The sequence below is a fragment of the Chironomus tepperi genome, unplaced genomic scaffold, assembly GCF_022539635.2.
Source record: "Chironomus tepperi strain 1889 unplaced genomic scaffold, CSIRO-AGI_Ctep_v1 contig_33, whole genome shotgun sequence".
NCBI lineage: Eukaryota > Metazoa > Arthropoda > Insecta > Diptera > Chironomidae > Chironomus > Chironomus tepperi.
Window position 1 is genome coordinate 1,496,841 of NW_027226155.1, and position 19,608 is coordinate 1,516,448.

The window sequence follows — 19,608 nt, forward strand, 5'->3', positions numbered from 1 at the left end:
TTGCAATTCATTGTGTAAAACTGTATATCCAGTCAAGACAAAATGACATTCCAATAAACCAGACCAAACATCAAAAAGAACATCGTTAAGGCGAAGAATGAGAAAATTATAGTGAAAGGAAATTGTGGCAAATTTCTCATGTCACTTCTTAATGGCAGCAAATAGATGCATTATATGGAAATAGGTTAAACATACTTAAACTGATAACAAGCGAGAGATTGATGAAATCGATTGATAATTTTTAAAGCAATTGGGCACGAAATGTAGACAATCACTATTTTTTTCCAGTCTATATCATCATTAATTTTTGTCATTAGTCTTCTTACTAAATATACTAAATGACTCCATGATAGATTGATAAAAAAAAGGGAAAAAAATATATTGTCAACGAAAATTGAACGAATGAACAAACATTTAGCATTTTTATGTTAGTTTCGAAAAATTAATTAGGATTGGAACAGTTTTATGAGAGAATGAAAGACTCCTTTTATGGTCGATTGAATGTTTTAGATGAAAATTAATTGATTCAAGTCGCGCGAGCGAAAAAAAAGTTTTGTATTTCTTTCTTTTATGGATTGTTTGAATATTGACATTTGTACTAATTTAGCACCTTTATTATTTTACTTACATAACGTTTTATAGGCAAATCGATTCATTTGACTCTTCTTCCTATACATTCGCTCATTTATCTCTCCCCTAATTTTTTGACTGGCTGGTTTTCATCGATGATATAGTGTAAATTGTAAACATCATTTTCATTTTTCCGGCATCACATTACAGGACTTTTTACATTCGTTCGATTATAAATATTTTGATGTCATGTTTGCGTTAAATTAATGCTATTAGCATTTAATATTATTGCTTTATTTCCTGACGATTAAATCGCTCCAATTCAATTTCTGCCGAATCATCGTCTATCTTTGATTTTTTCAGACCTCACTAAAAGGTATTATCATTGATGTCTTCCTATTCAATTTGATTGATTTTGTGTCTCTATGCTTTGATAACACGTGTCATTCAAATTTTGCTTATTAACGGATGAAATAGATTTAAATTTCATAATTTACAAAGCCATACAAATGTTTCGGTCAAAACCATATAACACCAAGATTTTTATGAATTTTTATGGTTTTCTCAAAGATTTTTTAACTTTACACTCAACAATATCAATTAATTTCATAATAGCTTTTTCAACCCCTACCTCTTATTATTCCTTATGATACACATCATACAACATATGGTGATAAAATCAGTAAAACATGAACTAACCGTAACTGCCAAATAAAATTCAAAACTTTGTCTGCCCCTCTTGTTTATTTACAAAATTTTGTTGAAAATTCAAAATCATTAATTAAGCAAAATGAGAAGACGAGCAGGAGTTGGAGCAATCCAAAAACAGAAGCTTGAAGCTGACAAGTTCCGTGACAAAGGAACACAGTTGCAGGATTCACAGTTTGAACAAATGAGCAAACAAGTCAGTTCTTTGAAAGAAAATTTAGAAGAATTTTCCGATAAATACAAGTCAGAAATCAGGAAGAACCCGACATTCAGAAGACAATTTACAGAGATGTGTGCAGCAATTGGGTAAGATTTTGTTGATACAGTATAGTAATAACTATAATTAATGGTGATTTCTATTAATTAGTGTGGATCCATTGTCAAGTTCTAAAGGAGTTTGGAGTGTATTAGGAATGGGCGACTTCTATTTCGAATTAAGCATACAGATTGTGGAAATTTGCTTAGCATCTGCAGAATCGACAGGTGGAATGATGGAATTAAGTGAGATTAAGGAAAGACTTGCAAAGTCTCGTCGTCAAAAGAAGCAGCAAGAAATTACCACAGAAGATGTATTATTAGCAACAAAGAAATTGAAAGCTTTTGGCAATAGCTTCCAAGTACATCCTTTAGGAAAGAATCGATACATTATTCAATCAATTCCTGGAGAATTAAACTTACAGGAAACAAAAGCATTAACCACAGCAGCAAATACCGAGAATGGTGCAATCACAAAAACATTATTAATGAAGGAATTAGGATGGAATGAACTGAGAACTCAACAAGCTATAGATAAATTAATCAGTGAAGGTCTTGTTTGGGTTGACAGTCAATGTGATGATGAGCCTTGTTATTATTTCCCAAGCTTGTTTCCTGGAAGAATAAGTAAAATTGAATCCACATAATTTATTCCTTACTATTATACTAATAAAGCTTTATTAAACAGAAACTAGTTTTTTGGAAATAAGCTTACAGCCTGATGAACTATAGTCGATTTCTTTCAGTTCCTCAAATTCTTGTGCATTCATTGTAATATTGAATAGTTTTAAGTGTAATTCGATGCATTTAATAAAATCATCTTTGGAGAGTGGATTAAAGTCTATAATCACAAAATTGCTCAAGTCTTCTTTGATCTCGTCAGTCAATGTATCCTTAAATATTGTTAGTAGTACTATTCTAAAGTTGTTCCTTCTAGCTTCATCACGTAATTGATCTTCGAAGCTTTTCAAAAAATCAATTGAGTATTCATTAATCTCTAAGTCGTCTAATATAATTAAATTAAATCCACATTTCGAAAGTCTTGATTTAGCGATTTCAATTAAATTGAAGAATTCGTGGACTTTCCAAATGTATTTTTGGACATTCGTTGGATTTGGATAATTCTTTGTAATAATTTCAGATGATAAAGTCTTTCCAATTCCTGTAGATCCATGAAATATCATCTGGATGTATTCGTCATTATTTGCTAAATTCAGGCTGCCTTTAATTAATTTTATTGCATCATCTTGCCCAACAATTTCCTCTAATAACTTCTCATTTATGAGATCTGTGTTAATTTTCCGATAGCAATACTTTTCATCGCCATAAACGATTTTATTGTAGTTTCTCTCATAAGAACTCCAAAATTCACAGCTTCCATATTTTAATTGATATAAAATAAATGCTATGATTAATGTAATTAAGGATGTCAGGAAGATTAAATATTTTTTCCATTGAAATTTTTGCTTTTGTTTCTTTATTTTTTCAACTTTTCTGCTTTCTTTTTGTCCTGTCAGTGACCTTATTTCTGGTTGTCGTGATTTTGACTTCCTTCTTCTATTGTTTTCATTTTCCATTACACGCTGCACTTAATTAAATTAAATAAAAAGCTTACTGTTTGTGTTGATGAAAATTTTGAAGAAAAAATTTAAAACTTAACGAATGTTTTTAAAAAATTTCACGAAAGTTGACATTCCCCTAGAAAAAGTTTTCGTTAAAAAACCGGTGAGATTGAAGAGTTAATTATTTAGTGTTTTGGAAGATGATATCAATTGGAAGAATTCATTATGAACAAGATGATATTGAGTATTTCAATAAGGAAATGAAGTTGCGCATCAATAATGGTGAATTTGAGCGTGGAGAGCTAATTATAACAAAAACGTATTGTAAACAAAAATTACATGCTTTAAATCGTTTCTAATCCTTTCTTATTCAATTCTAGTGAATTAGCATGGAGAAAGGATGACTCTAATTCACAAGGATTTTCAATTCCATGGGACAAAATTGTCGTACAAGCTATTAGTACTGAAAATGTTCGTTCAATATATTTCATGATTGATTGTGTATGGCCAACAAATAATGAACCAGTTGAAGCTGGAAATCACGCTAATGGAACTGAAAATGGAGAGATTCATGACAATGAGGAAAATGGTGATGATGATGAAAATGAGGAATATATAGATTGTGATGAGGATTCGCCAATAACTGAGTTTTGGGTATGAAGAATTTTTGTTGTATTTCAATATTGAGTCATTAAACTAATATAATTAAATTATTTAGATGCTTCCCGATAACATCGATGATGTTGATAACATTTATTATGCAATGTCACGATATCCAGAACGACCAGAAATGGAAGAATCCGATGAGGATGACAACTTTTTGGATGGAGAGGATATGGAGCAAATGAACATTAATGATGAACGATTTGCAGATGATTAAAAGTCAAAATACCTATGTGATATAATCACTAAAATTATTCTCCTCTGTTCAATCCGTTCTAAAACTTAATTATAATAAATTTATTTTTCGTAAATTTCACTTGAACATTAACGTATTTTTCAATTTTGAATGGTTTAACATTTTCCCGCCAATTTAATCGAAACATCAGAATATTTTTGAAAATTTAATTTATTTAATTCTAACGAGAATGGCCAGTATTCAGCAGAAAATTTTTAATGAAATGGTTCTGAAGCTCGGAATGAACCATAACGACAGATTAATCAGGTAAGATTATATCAATAAACCAATTTAATCCAAATACTTAAAAAATATTTCAACTTCCAGCAAAGCGATTGAAATTCTAGAGTTAATTAAAGCGAAATCGAGTGAAATATTGAAGCACATGAATGAAAATGCAAAAGTGATTTTATGCCTAGACATCAGCTGTGAATTACTAAATTATCCATTTGCAGAAACGAGTTTGGCAATACAGCAATCATGTCTGAAAAAGTCAATTTACAATAAGAACAAAAAAATTCTGCAAAAAGTACTGGATCTCAATAAGAAGCTTACAATAGATGAAGTCATCAGGAAATTAAGCATAACACATACAAATAATGTCGAAAAATTAGCAAAAGAGATATTTAAAGATTATATGAAGCAACAAACGTACGAAGATCAAGATATAAATCCAGCAGTATTTGTCATGAGCGTCTATTTTGCATGCAAATATGAAAATGTCAAAGTTCTCAAAAAGAATGTCCTCAACTTAAGTAATTTAACTCACAGCCAATGGGGTACAATGGAAAAGTCATGGGAAAAGTGGACAAGCAGTTTCAACAAGAAGGCAAAAGGAAGCACCAAGAAAGAATCAGAGGCTGTAAAAGAGAATGTACCTGAAAGTATTGAAGATGTACAAGAACCAGTTCATACTAGAAGACATGAGGCAGAAGAGACATATGATGAATGGGCAAAAAGGATATTAGATAAAGCATATCAAGAACTACGTACAAATAAGTAAAAAAATATAAATTTAACATTTATTAATAATTTTTTTTTTCTTGATTAAGGTATACAGTAAAACTACATCTGAAAATACAGAATTATGGCTTTCCATTTTTAAAAAATCTGACTCAAATTCCTTTCGTTTCTTTTTTCACTTGCTCTGCATTACATGAAGTTTTTTGTTGTTGTTTATAACATAGATACATAATTTTATGTAGGCTTATGTTTTTAAGGTAAAAGAAAAATAAGTAATAACAAAATTGCAACAATTTAATCAAATAATAATGTTTAACTTAGGTATTAGAAATGTCTGATTTAAGAAAATAGTATGTAGACGTAGGTAGACAGCTTATGTCATAATTTTGATGTTTCCGTTTTCTTCTTGCAAAAAGTATTAGATGTATCATAATTGATTCAATTAAGATTATTAAGGATATTACGTTTAACATAATTTAAGTAAATATTTGCATTAGTTCACATTTTTAATGTACATAATTAACCAACACTATCGGAACTACTGCTCGTGTTCATCTTATTGCTACTTGTTCGATTTGTCGGTGATGACTTCTTACTAAATACTGGTATTTTGGACGGTGTTTTCGGTGTGTTTAATGGAGCTGAGGATCGTCGTGCAACTGGTATTGGTGCTGTTCCTTCCTGTGATGACTTTTCAAAGTTCTGTCTTATTTGTTCAATTTGTGATATTCTCTTTGTTGGTTCTCGATGATTTCCATTCATATTTGTCGTAGAATTCTCATAGACAGTTGTTGTGAATTTGATCTCATTACTTTGTGGTATAAAGTTCTTCTCTATGTGATTTCGTTCATTATTGATGAAATTAGCTGTAGATAATGGAACATTTGTTAGGGTCATCATTTTTGTGGATGTTAAAATTGGCGGAGATGTTGATGAAGATTCTGAAGATGCATTTGACATTGTTGATGATGTTAGGGTTGCTGTCTCTTCAGATGTTGCCATATCCTCAATTGCTGAATCATCGGCACCTTTAAAAACAATTTCTGTGAGGAATTTGCTCATTTGGTGTTGATTATTTGCACCTTCATGACTAATGGTTGTTTTGGATACATTGTTATTATTTATTTCGGAATCAATATCTGCATGATTTCCATTCAATTTCTCTTTGATTTCTGCCTCAATAATCTTCGGTTTAAAATCATCTTTCATCATTTTATCTTCTTTCTCGAAATCATCCAAGACTTGCATGTTAAAATCTAATTTAACATCATCAATAAATTGAATCGATGATGGTTGTGAGTCTGTGGAAATCGTAACTACATTTTCTTTTACATAAAATCCATCTGCAAATAAATTAATGCGTAGAAAGTATTAATCAATCAATTTTCCAATAAACAATAGATTAGTTTGGAATTGGCATGGTCATGGTCTATCACTAATAATGGACGTAAGCGCAATTTGCCCAGAATAGGTATTTGAAAAAGTCAAGAATTGAAAAATAACCGTCAAAAAATATTTGAAAAGAAACGGTCAGAAAATATTTGAAAATTAAAGTTCAAAAAAATATTTGAAAAAATAACGGTCATTTTAAAGGATTCTCAAACAGACAGACAAAGTGGTACCCCATTCATAATAGAAACAAGTTAAACTAATCATCAAACAACTGCTTACCATTTTTAATGATAGTGGATGTGGTCGTTATTGGCTTAACTTCAACAGATGAGATCTTAATGCTATTTACGCCATTAAAATCACTTGAGAAGATTGGTGACATGTGATTGGGATCAGTTGCTGTATTTATATCAATTGTATTATTAACAAGTGTAAGGCTAACAGGTTGTTGCTCCAATGTGTCAACAGACAATTCATCCATAGCGGGATCTATAATTCGTGAATTACTTTCAATGGTAACGACAGTTGAATTGCTAATAGTATTGCATGTCATTGGCACATTTTCAGATGTTGCAACATGATTATTTAAAGTAATTGAGGGTGCAGCAATTTCCATTTCATTCATTTTTTGCATGTTGGCGGCAACGTTAGTTGGTGTACCAAGGATTTTCTTCAAAACGTCTGATTTTGGTTCTCTCTCCATTGTTCCGATAGTTATTGGATAACGTGTGACTTTTATATCATCCGGAATATTCGTTTCTGACTCGTACGTGCTCATTTTTGTTTGGTCTGTCTTGTTTGTGCCATTTTCATTAATCACTTCTTCATCATCTGCTTTTGTCATTGTATAAATTGTTGGATCTGATTCACCATTAATGACTGTCAAATCAGCTGTTGGTTTCGATAGTCCTAATGCCAATGATTGTTTAGGAATCAAATTATTATTATCGGTAATATCTAAACTTTGTGCTCGCTCCAATGTACTGCTATTATTGCAGTCTTTTTCGGTCAAAGATTTCTTCATTAATGATAAATCACCCAAACTTGCAGCACGTCGTGTTTCATCGTTCTGTACGTCATCTTCAACATTATTAGATTGATGTACCGTGATATCGCTTGTATTAAGCACTTCCATTCCATTACCATAATTCGATAAATCAAGATCTGATGAATTCAAGGCAAAGTCTTTATTTAGCTCTTTTCTATCGCATTTGGGCGTCGAACTATTGCTTGGTTCTTTACGACGCAATATAACATCATCAATGTCATCTTTTAATTCTTCAATTTTGTCAAACAATGTAACACTCCCTTCGGTATTGTTAAGCATACTTGAGTTTGCAAAATTATCAGAGAAATTCATTTTGTCTTTACTTTGATTCAGATACTTTTCCGTAATTCTATCGAGTTCATCCTCAATTTCCATATTGACATTATTCATGTTATTTGCTGTCATATTATTAATTGATTCTGTTGATATGTCTGCGACTGATACTGTCAAATTTGTGTCCATTGTCTGTGTACTTTCATTAAGATCAACTGAGACCATTGGTGGACGTGGTGCTTTACCTTTTGACTTCCTCATCTCTGCATCAATATTTGCTGCCGATGACTTACGACCTTCTCTTGCCGCATATGCAGCATTAGCCATAAATGATGGTAACTCTTGTGGTATTCCATTTGCATCTCTTTTAACACTTGACGTGACGCTTCCTTGTCTGTTAAAATTTTCACATTCAATTGTAACCTCCGTCGTCATTTTATTACTTCCATCAATTTGATCAACATCAATTTTTACGTCATTCGATTTCTCCATTTCATTTTCCATTTGGACTGGTGGACTTGGTGACTTACTCTTGGATCGACCAAATATTTTCTCATTCATTGTTGCCGGTAATACACGAATGCCAAATTTCAATCCCTTCTTTGTCTGATCAGGTTCCTGTGCATCAACTGCAATTACTTCTTCGTCTTCTTTTGTTTTCATCATGTTGTCATTACTCTTTCCTTCTTCCATATTCATTGTCTCTTGTTGCATTTTATTTTTGTCATGCGATCTCGTCTGAAATTTCTCCTCTATTTTAGCAATTCGTGTCTTAAATTGCTGATATAATGATGGACTCTTCTTTTCATTTTCACCAACACTTGTATCTGTCATTGCTGATGCCGCGGCTGCTGCCTCGTTATTCTTATCCATTTTGAGTGTTGGATAATCTTTGTCGTCATTGCTGCCGAGTTGTTTTCGGGAATTTCTTTCAATCTATTTTTTTGTGGACAAAAATAAAATTAAGCAATTAAAATTTTAATGGACATAATCATTAGCTTACCGTATTTAAATCTGATTGGCTACTCGATCTGACTAATGGATGTACAAGTGGTGATTGTCGACCAGGCTTTGGACTTGCTGTATCAGCTGTTGATGATCCCGATGACCTCAATTTATTGTTGCCATTTATTAATTCCAATTGGACATTGTATGGTGATGCATAGCTTAATAAAGTCATTGCATCCTCTTGAACAATATGCCGAAAGTCAATTGTCAAACTTGTTATGCGATCACCTGAATTTAAATGATAATGATAATGATAAGTCGACTTGACAGAACAGAAAATTCATTTTTAATTAGGTCGATTATAATATTGTAGAACACCGACTGAGTCGACAGTAAAATAATATTGAAGACAGGAAGTGGCCATTTGTGTTGAAATAATCATTCCAATTAACAGTTATCGACACAATGCCATTTTTGAGTAGCTTAATAATTTTAATAATTTTTGCAAATAACACACATTAGCCATTAGCTACAAACAGTGCGTTACCAGGAATGTCTTTAAGCTTTATAATTACCGATATTTATGTGGCCAGATGCTGGTCCTTGAGGTGCAATTTTCTTAACAAATATTCCATCTTTTAAGCCTCCATAGACTTCAATACCTAAGCCTGTGAAGTCTGATCCTTTTAAAGACACCAATCTTGGTGCTGGCATCTAAACAGCAACAACCAAAAAATTAATTAAATTTTCCATTAGACTAAATCATATAAATTAACTTACGCCCGCATAGCTGTCATCTAGTGGCTTTCGTTTATCATTTGTGGTTGCAGTTTTAGGCAATGTCCAATTTGCATTCAATTTATTTCCATCACCTGTGACAAAAGAGTCGTAAAAATGATTGTTATGATTAATTTAAGGAAATAAGAAATTTCTCTATATTTTATTATATTTCGATAGATAGTAAAAATTAATTAATTTCTCAAATATCACCCAAATTAAAAATTCACTTTTAATTTTCATTTTATTCATCTATTGATTTTTATCTATATTTAAATACACCTCTATATAATTTTCATTCATTTTCTTCTTTATATTTTATTATTTTTATTACTATCTATGATCTTTCGTCCAACTCCATTTCACTTTTTATTCCATACATAGAGTCTATCTTATTGTAAATATAAGAAGTGACCAAATAAATGCCAATAAAACATTGAAAATTTAATAAAGTGAGTGGTAATAGGCAATAATGTGAAATGCCGGCGAGTTTCTAAATGTTCGTTAAATTCAACAGATTTTAAATTTTGAATATTTCGCATTTTATTCGACAAGTTCAAAATTTGAACTTGATGTGAGCTGTCAGTGAGTTTCTAAATGACTGTAGAATTCAACAGATTTCGAATTTTTGAAAACTTTGAATCTTATTCGCAAAGTTCAAATTTTGAACTTGAGTTAAGTTCAACGGATTTTAAATTTTTGAATACTTCGAATTTTATTCAAAGTTCAAATTTTGAACTTGATATTGAAAACTTGAATTTCACAATTTTAATCAATTTACCTAATCTTGATATCTTAATTCTGTTAAATCAATTAATAATAATCGCACTATCAAATCTACACAATGTCAAGCGCACAGTCAATAAAGATTAGGACAAATTGATCACGAATAATATCTAATTTCCCGCATCGAAATTCAGTCAAAAGAGATTTATCAAAAAAAGAAAGGAATTGTCACCAAACATATGTGAGTAACAAAGCAAATCTGCATAAAAAATCAATTTTCGGATGAATAGACTCACATGTTTGTATCGTAGGAAAGTTAAATACCCTATAAATCGTATTTCATTGATAATAAACTTGAAAAAAATGATCAACAAAAATAAAAATGTTTATAAAAAAAAATTTCACAAAAATAACCGGTTGTATGGTCAACTGACAAGAGCTGATAAATTGAATCGAAAGCTCTCTTTCTACTGACTTGATTGTTGTTGTTGCAGAAATAAAAAATTTCTTTACATGATTCATGAATAGTTGGTTACAATTGCTGCAAATTATGGTGATTTAAATAATTAACTTAATGGTTACAGGCGACCATTGAGCTTAACTCAAAAAAATTAACTTATTCTCATTATTAGCTGTGCCTATCTCATCTCATAATTGCCATTATACTTAGAATTTCAACAGAATAAGCACTCAACACGCAAGACTACGAAAAAGAAGAATCTTTAATGATCAGAATAGGAACAGAAAAATATTCAAATCAAAATTAATTAATTACGCCTACACATGAAAGCGAGCTCTTAATAGGAATGAAATGTTTTGAAGGCATATCATGCATAAATGAACGATGCAAAGGAGATTTTACGAGAATTAAGAAGAAGAAGATCATCAAAAAAAATCTTGATCCCAACTGTTCAATCGTCGTTTATGACATAAATGTAAATTAATGGGCGAGTTTCCTTTCTTAGACATTCATCGAAATCTTTCGTGTGTCTTCTTCTTTTTTAAATTTTAATTCTTCTTGCTCCACACATTCATTGTACACATAAGAATATAAAAATATTTCGAATTCACATTATGGTTAAAAATTCTCATAAAAGAGTGAATATTGCGTGGAATTTGGCAGAGTTTGTGTACTGTGGAATGTGCTTGGAAGAAGTGACTGTTGAAATCACATCGATAACTTGTAAATGAAGGAACTTATAAGTTCTAATCTGGTAAATAATAACTGGACGAAAATATAATAAGATGTTAATTCTTCGGAGTTCACAAAGGGATCAAAACTACTATAAAAGGGGAAAATCAACCAATTGAAGTTCTAAATACAATTTGAATATGAAACGACAGTTGATACACTTTCAACAAAGCTTTCAACAAAAATATGCAAATAAATACTCAATATAATCAATTTTACAGCTATTGGTCTAAATACAGTTGATTTTAACGTATTTCTTTAGAATTCTGACTAAACCGTTCTATCGGAATCACTTTAAGTGACGCGCGTGAGAGATATCATACTGAAAATAGCAATATTTACCTTTAAAAGCTAGATTATCGAAAGCAAACTCATGCTTAGCGTTTTCGGGATCGTCGTCTGGAACAAGTTTTGTATCTGAAATGAGAATAAAAAAAAATAATTATTGTAGATTGACTGAACTTCTTCGGTTCTTATTAAGTGAATCTCATGTAATGATGATCGAGTGTGATCCTTTTAGATTTCCTGAATTATAGTGGAATTTTTATATGTTTCTAAAGAGCCACACCCTCTCAACATTTCTGAAGTCATGTAGATTAAAGAATCAATGTGTTTAAAAAGCTGACTAACGAAGCACATACACTCGGTTTTTATGAAAAGAAGTGTAAAAATCTAATAATCATTATAGTCACAGTCATTTAAAGTACATTCATATATCCAGTATATTTAGTATTCATCATGCACATTGATTGACTATCTTCTGATTTCCTATTTTACGATCGTTCAAACTATTCGTATTTCTTATTCATGTAGCAATGTTTTTGTATTGTTCTTTATTGTTTAGAAGCTGATGTATTCATTGAATATATCGACTTTTGCAGGTTGAATTGAAGGATGTGTATTATTATTAACTCATTATTTCATTTTACGATGCATAGAATCGTGTTCTTTAATTAATGTATGTTTAACGGATATTTCAAATTTGAAAAATTTTAAGTTCAAAAAATCACATCAAAGATCCATTTTTTTGTTATTTTAATTAAGATCTGTTAAAATCATACCGTAACTGCTAATTTCATTCTCAATTATTAAAGAATTTCCTATTACACATCATAATTAATGTGTTTCAAGACAGTTGTGACCTTTCAAAATACTATATTTCGTAAACAAAACAAACAGAGAATCTTCATTCGCCAAAAAATATAATTTCAACCCATCTTAAAAAATGCCGGCAACTAAATATCAATCTTCAATGAAGTCATCTACAATATATAATTTTATTTCTGTTCTGCTGTTTATTTCAAAATCCAAAGCCTTGTAGATCTCAAAAAAATTAATTTCAAAACAAATCGAAAAAGTTTTCATTTCATTCACACAATAACTTAATTTTTATTTTGATTATCATGATCAGATCGATCCGTGATAAAGTCACCACAATTAATATCACAACATACATATGAGATGTGCCACAGAAACATATAATTTATACATATTCAAATTATTTTATCGCTGTATTGCGTGTATGGATGATTTTATTTTTCAAGTTCAAGTTTTCTCCTTTCTTTGTGACTCTTTACTTACATTCATTTTTTTATTTCTTCTCCTTCTTTCATAACCTGTCTTACTCATCAGGTTTCTCTTTGAGCGACAAAAAAGGTATTTTTTATTTTTAAATATTCGAAAAGCTGAATTTTTTGGCTTGACGCTGTTGTTGGATCATCAAAGATCACATTTCATATTCGTTTTTTTTGTGTACGCGAGATTGGATATATCGCTTTCTGCTAAGAACATGACAATCCATGTCATTCTCATCCCATCAATATATCTGTAAGGTTTGAGTGTTTCATTAGGAAATTCTTCATGATTGTTGAAGGCTTTTTGGAAGAGATATTTGCACTTCATTTAACAATATTGATTGTTTGTTGAAGAGAGCACAAGAATTGGCAGCTTTGCTTAATTTACTAGATTTATTTTGGATGTTTGTACTGAATCTTATTGTTATTTGGCAATTTTTTAAACAAAAATGACGAGTTTCTTAGAAATCAATAAAAATAATGAACTTAACCTAGAATTTGATTGGATCAATTAATCCAAAATCCAGCAATTAGCCGGTGTGAATCTGGCAGGATGCTGCATTTAAGCCGAGTTTGGCAACAAGTCAGAGTCATGCCGGCCTGGGATATGATTTCTGATCGATTAACCGATTTGTACTTTTCGGGGATCTTCCCTTTAGATTGGCCATATTTCCAACAAAAATGAACTTTCACTGGATCTGAGTAAAGTTGACCAAAATTACACCAATTTGGGAGTCGATCCAAACACCGATCCCAGACAAACGTTACTTTGAATTAGTACCGGATTCGATTTAAATCTGGCACCATGCTAGTGACACCACGGCCTGATGCCAGTTCTTAGATCGATTAACCGACTTGTGCTATTCTAAAACAATAAAAGACAAAACTTGAAGAACAAGAATAGAAACCTCAAAAGCCGCAAAAATTGCCTTCAAGACAGACATCAAGATCAAAGCTCAATATACCAAAAGATATTTTAGAATTAAGAACCGTAATTCCTAATAGTCTATAAAGAACATTTGTCAAATTATTCAAATGAAATAAAAACTCGAAATTATTTTGGCAAGACATAATCCAGTTCTTAAAGATTAATTATAGTCAATTGTTTTGTTTTGCAGACAGTATTGTCGTCGATTGAGTCATATCTTCAAAATCTTTACAGACCATTCCATCTAACAACACAAAATACATAGATTAATATCCAAAACTAACCATTACACTGCCGAGACACCTTCACGTCTGTGACTTTAACAAATTGCCGACCAGAATATTTCATCATAATATTTTTTAATGATTTGCTTTGGTTAGTCGTACGTAGTGTACATGTCGGATTTCTTTCACTTAAGCGATAGAGAAACAAAAAATTTCATTTTCATTATAATCACTTTCGGTTCATCGGACAACTCTCTCGCCTTTTTGATCTCTTAAGTCTCTTTCTTTCTTTTCAATAAAAGCACTTGACTCTACGGACACATACTAAAATGTGTCAAAATGATTTCGCTTTTTACTAATAAATTATTTATATTAATATACTTGTATCTTATGGCCAGGTGATGAATTTTGAAGGAGAAACTAATGTGATGAATTTGATATTCAGTCATTCGGTCAATTGAATAAAATATTTTTGTATTTTTATCTGTGGTTTTGTAATTAGCTTCATTGAGTACCGCCAGAGGTATAAACATTTTTGTTGGGAAGCAAAAACATGACGCAGTTATGATGAGTAGTGTCTATGAAGTAATAATTATCTCTTTACTAGTCGAGTTTATAATTTTATTTGATTGCTAACTTAGTTTTAGCGTGTTTTTTTAAAACTTGCTTTATTTTAACTCACTTTGTTCAGCTAGAAGTCAAGCTTGACTCTTATCTGGTTTATTACCACCTTTACTATCGATTAAGCCACTCATCAAGTATTTAAAAGTATGTTTAACACAATAATTAATGATTTTTGTATTTCAGCACAAAAGTAAACAACTTTTTGAACAAAATTTACAAAAACTGTTGAAAAATTCAAATTTCAAAAAACCGTTAAATAAGTAAAACTTTGTAAAATGCGCTAAAGTTCTTCAATCAAACACGAGAACTTTTGTAACATTTTTATGTTTCATATAATTGCCGATCATGTGAGATGCAATTCTTTTAAAGCATTTTCCATAATTCTACATTTTATTTTTATTTCACTCAACAGAAGAAAAATTTGCAAAGCTGTAGCTTGGCAAGTCGTTTACCTTGAAACTTTGAATGAGATTTTTCATTTCATTATTATTCTTTACTAACTGGCTAGAGATTTAAGGAATGTTTAAGGAATTTCTGTCACATTTTACAGCAATTATTACATAGCCAGTTGTAGGAAATTGAGGACATACTTGTGTCAGCTTAAAGAATTTTTTACATAATTTTTTTATTTCTTGTGAGAATTTTTTAAATTTTTATTGCAAAAATCGAGGTGTGAAATTCACTTTTGGCTGGGCAGCGATTTCCTATAGAAATCGACAATCGTGTGTCATCGGCGAAAAATATCTATCAATGAATCATAGATAAAAATATTTACATTTTCGGGGGTTGGGACATTCTTTGAATATTTTACCGATTATCATGTTGATTTTATGATCACGGAAGTTTTTAATTAATTTTAAAATGGCTATTAAAAAATTTCTTTTCATTTTAAGTTTAACCGACGCATAAAATTTGAATTTTATTACATTTGTATGGTTTTTAGATTGATTAATGACAGTTGAATGGTTTTTGGAGCATTTGTAAAGATTTTGTCAGATTTCGAAGCCAACTTGATCGTCACAAATTGTTAAGAATCAACTGAAATTTATATGAAATGATATACTTCACAAGTGCCAGCAGAAAAAAAATACATGCAAATCTTAATGGATTTTTGGTGAACTCAAGACGACTTCGATCCAGAGTTGCAAAACAGGCACCTGTCACAGACAAAAACCTTACAATTTGTATGGTTTTCTAAGATAAGAAGTCAAAGTTGCCTGTAACAGGAACCTATTTTGCAACTCTAACTTCGATCTCTGATTTTTGCTTAAAATATTCAAATGCTAAATAGTTTGAGTAGCTTTCAGTTTCATTTTGCGTGGTTAGTTACATAATCAGCAGCTTAATACTAAGAGAAAACAGAAGTAGCCCACGATAACTATCATCCTGAATATTCAAATGCATTTTTTGCAATTTTGCTACCTTTCCTGGAAATGCGAAATCATCTGCAGACACCTCCAATTGAGTTTCCCTTCCTTTTGTCTTATTTTAAGATAACCAAAATAAATAAATTTGCATAATTTTTAAACCCAAATAAATATAAATTTAAGGCCTTGATTGTTTTCTTAAGAAACAAAAATCTTCCAAAAAGTGTCAGAAGACAAAGGTTTTCGTGTTAATTCCTCGCTCTGATCTTCCGGGATCTTCTTTATTTTATTTGTTAAACAGTAGACTGGACATAAAGGTCAGTTAGATGTACATGCAATATTACTAAATAAAGGCCAATTCTCGGAACATATTCGTGTCTGAGAACCTTTCACTTTCATACTGTGAGCCACAAGCAAGGCAAATTATACAAGAATGAGTCATAAAATTTCAAACATAAACAAATATGAATATTATGTAAATCAGTCTCTAAGAATTATCTTCCTTTTTGTCGTCTACTGTTTGTCATAAATAAGGTAGGTAGATCCTTACAGTATTGAGACATTGCATTAAAATGTCATTACCAATGTGGCAGGTACTAATAAAGCAATAAACAAAAAAAATCTTTTATTTTTATGCATTCAGGATTCTTCCTGTGCATAAAAAACAACATAAACATGCAGCTTCGTTCCATTTTCCCACGTCAACAAAAACCGACCATCTGAAAATTTCTTTATTGCTGTTGTTATTGCTGCCGTTATTTATTTACTCAGCTTATTATTTACGATGATTCAATGAAGATTGTTTTTAAAGTAGACAAAAGAAGAAGTAAATAAAGGAGAAGTAAAAAATTCGATGGAATTCACGAATTTTCATTTCTTTTCAATAACTTAACTAAAGATCAGTTAGTGTGTCATCATCGTCATTGCCATCAATGTGATTTTAATGTAAAAAAAGATTCCATTCAATGTAAGATAGATGACTTTTACCTGCAAATTGAATTGTTTTGCAATTGGACGACGCATTTATCGTGATTGAAATATCTAGTCATGAGTTTTTTTTTGGAGAATCTCTAATCCATTTAGCTCAAAGCTATGAAGTTAATGTGTCTTATTGTTCACTTTGCATTGATGCTTTCATCAATAAGCTTTCTTGGCAGTTTGGAGAATATTTAAGTAGAAAGTAAGAGTTAAATTGGTCAAAAAGAGAATTGAGAAAAATGTAAACAATCTTTTTTGGCGGGAAAATTCTTTTGCAAATTTCAATCGGATTTTGTTATTTGATCGGTTCAGCAGCAATCTCAGTCAACATATCGAATCATAGATACTTAAAAGATAAATCAAACAACAAACAGAAATTCAACTCTAAATAAATATTTTCATAATTCAATCTTTACAAATTTAATTTTTTAACCATCTAGTAAGCTTTGTATTGTCTTTTTCAAATGCGTTTTTGATCATCCAAGATAAATAACTTACTATTGATTTTCAACTCATCTTTTACACATTATAAATGATTGTCGTACATCAAAAATGAGATATGAGGAGAGTTGTAAGTCCATGACATTTCACCTGCATTCTTCAAATTTTAATTTGAAAATAACATTACGTAAATTAAATTACATATTTCCCCTTGAAGGAAATGAAGACAAAAGATTGAAAAAATGAAATGAAAAGTGGATAGTCTCGTGAGATCTTTTTGATGCGCACTTTTGTATTGAATTTTTATAGACTTGCTAATCTAGACGATTATTTTGCCGAGAATACATTTCCATACCAAAAATTTTTGTTCAGACTTGTCAAAAGAAATAAAATAAAATTATTATGATTATTGCCAATATCCAAAAATATTCAAATGACGTACAATAATATTCATAAACAAATGAGACAAAAAGCAATTTCGATTGAATCGTCTTTTTGTGTCTATATCTTTATCTGTTTAGTTATGTAGAAATTTCCGTAACGTTGTAATCGACAACGAAGGAAGAAAGATAAAAAAATGCACAAAAAATTTCTAATTTTTTTAACCAGTTTTTTTCTGAAGACGAGTTCGGCATTTGTTTGGCCGATTGACTATTGTTTGATTCTTTTGTGCAAAAAATTCGATTATGTCTTCTTACTAACCATATAAAGTATGCCAATAAGAGAATAATGGTAGTTTATAATTAAGAATTTCGCATAGTAGGCTGTTGCTCTGTTATATTAGCACCATCATTAATTCGAAGGTTAAGAAGATCGCTTCTGTACAGCAACCAAATAACAATATTTTGAGTCTGTTCTTTTAATATGATTAATGTGGATCCATTTATCATGTGTTTGATTCTCGGGCAAAATGTCGCAATTGCATTGTCAACTTAATGATGCTATAACTCTTAAACTATAACAGAAAGTATAGACATGTTATATATCATTGGAATTGACATCCAAAATGCTATCTATTAATGCTACTTTGAACCGGTTCAATCGGTTCATACGGTTCAAAAACCGGTTCAAAGTTGAAAAACTAAGAATTTTAATAACTTTTCCAAAACTCAATAAAAAGCTTTGCTTTAAGGCTCCTTTGAAGCTTTTAAAAATGCTCACAACTTGTAGGAGCTAGATTTTTGATTTTCGACTTGTGACGTTATTTATGAACCCTCAAATGTTGTAAATTTGACAGCTAATAACTCATGAGCGGTAAGTAATACAGTATTGTTGCTTATCTTAAAAAATTGCATTTTGATACTGCTTTTATGATATGAAGACATATTTAGGATATATTTAAATGTTTTGTCACAAATCGAATACATGTGATTTATAAGCACTTATAAGTTAACATTTTTATTAAAAAATGTCCGAAAACCAAGTTGTTTCTAAATTTTTTTTCTTTTAACATAGAAAGCATTGAAATTGCTTTAAATTGAAGTATTAAGTGATTGGGGTCCATCCATCAATGATGCCAAAAAATAGTTTTTTACATTTTTTGCTCAATTTTTTGAAAGTTTTTAAAAATTCAAAAGCCGATTCGCAATCAGTAGTTAAAAACCTATCTATCCATGTATCATATGCTATATTTCAATAGAGTTAAAATGATTTTTTTCATAAACAACTTTTTGAACCGATTTCATTGTTGTTGTTGTAAAAAATTTCGAATAAATATTTTTTAATATTTAACCATTTTAAAAGCTAAATTATAGCATATGATACATCGTTGGATAGGTTTTTAAATACTGATTATGAATCTGCTTTTGGATTCTTAAAAACTTTCAAAAAATTGAGCAAAAAATGTAAAAAACTATTTTTTGGCATCATTGATGGATGGACCCCAATCACTTAATACTTCAATTTAAAGCAATTTCAATGCTTTCTATGTTAAAAGAAAAAAAATTTAGAAACAACTTGGTTTTCGGACATTTTTTAATAAAAATGTTAATTTGTGAGTGCTTATAAATCACATGTATTCGATTTGTGACAAAACATTTAAATATATCCTAAATATGTCTTCATATCATAAAAGCAGTATCAAAATGCAATTTTTTAAGATAAGCAACAATACTGTATTACTTACCGCTCATGAGTTATTAGCTGTCAAATTTACAACAT

The 19,608-nt window shown here is 30.5% G+C and overlaps 4 protein-coding genes across 5 annotated transcripts in view; 3 read left to right on the forward strand and 1 right to left on the reverse strand.

Moving 5' to 3' along the window:
* Positions 1-1,308: 1,308 nt before the first annotated feature.
* Positions 1,309-2,224, forward strand: lsn (vacuolar-sorting protein SNF8). The gene is made up of 2 exons (XM_070645229.1): positions 1,309-1,584; positions 1,646-2,224. The coding sequence occupies exons 1-2, from the start codon at positions 1,361-1,363 to the stop codon at positions 2,178-2,180; spliced, it is 759 nt and encodes a 252-aa protein (XP_070501330.1). The 5' UTR covers positions 1,309-1,360; the 3' UTR covers positions 2,181-2,224.
* Positions 2,225-3,240: 1,016 nt separating this feature from the next.
* icln (chloride nucleotide-sensitive channel icln) lies at positions 3,241-4,080 on the forward strand. The gene is made up of 3 exons (XM_070645916.1): positions 3,241-3,414; positions 3,476-3,749; positions 3,814-4,080. Exons 1-3 carry the CDS (start codon positions 3,296-3,298, stop codon positions 3,973-3,975), a joined length of 555 nt encoding a protein of 184 aa, XP_070502017.1. The 5' UTR covers positions 3,241-3,295; the 3' UTR covers positions 3,976-4,080.
* Positions 4,081-4,121: 41 nt separating this feature from the next.
* Orc6 (Origin recognition complex subunit 6) lies at positions 4,122-5,099 on the forward strand. The gene is made up of 2 exons (XM_070645001.1): positions 4,122-4,260; positions 4,321-5,099. Exons 1-2 carry the CDS (start codon positions 4,184-4,186, stop codon positions 4,994-4,996), a joined length of 753 nt encoding a protein of 250 aa, XP_070501102.1. The 5' UTR covers positions 4,122-4,183; the 3' UTR covers positions 4,997-5,099.
* Positions 4,990-19,608, reverse strand: part of LOC139094070 (uncharacterized) — a 31,164-nt gene continuing 16,545 nt past the window's right edge. For both annotated transcript variants that reach the window (XM_070644981.1, XM_070644990.1), the window contains exons 3-8: positions 11,655-11,729; positions 9,398-9,489; positions 9,193-9,331; positions 8,673-8,905; positions 6,628-8,605; positions 4,990-6,299 (exon numbers count right to left, since the gene is read on the reverse strand). In XM_070644981.1, coding sequence (XP_070501082.1) covers positions 5,476-6,299; positions 6,628-8,605; positions 8,673-8,905; positions 9,193-9,331; positions 9,398-9,489; positions 11,655-11,729 — 3,341 coding nt within the window. In that variant the 3' untranslated portion in view covers positions 4,990-5,475. The remainder of the gene's footprint in view (positions 6,300-6,627; positions 8,606-8,672; positions 8,906-9,192; positions 9,332-9,397; positions 9,490-11,654; positions 11,730-19,608) is intronic.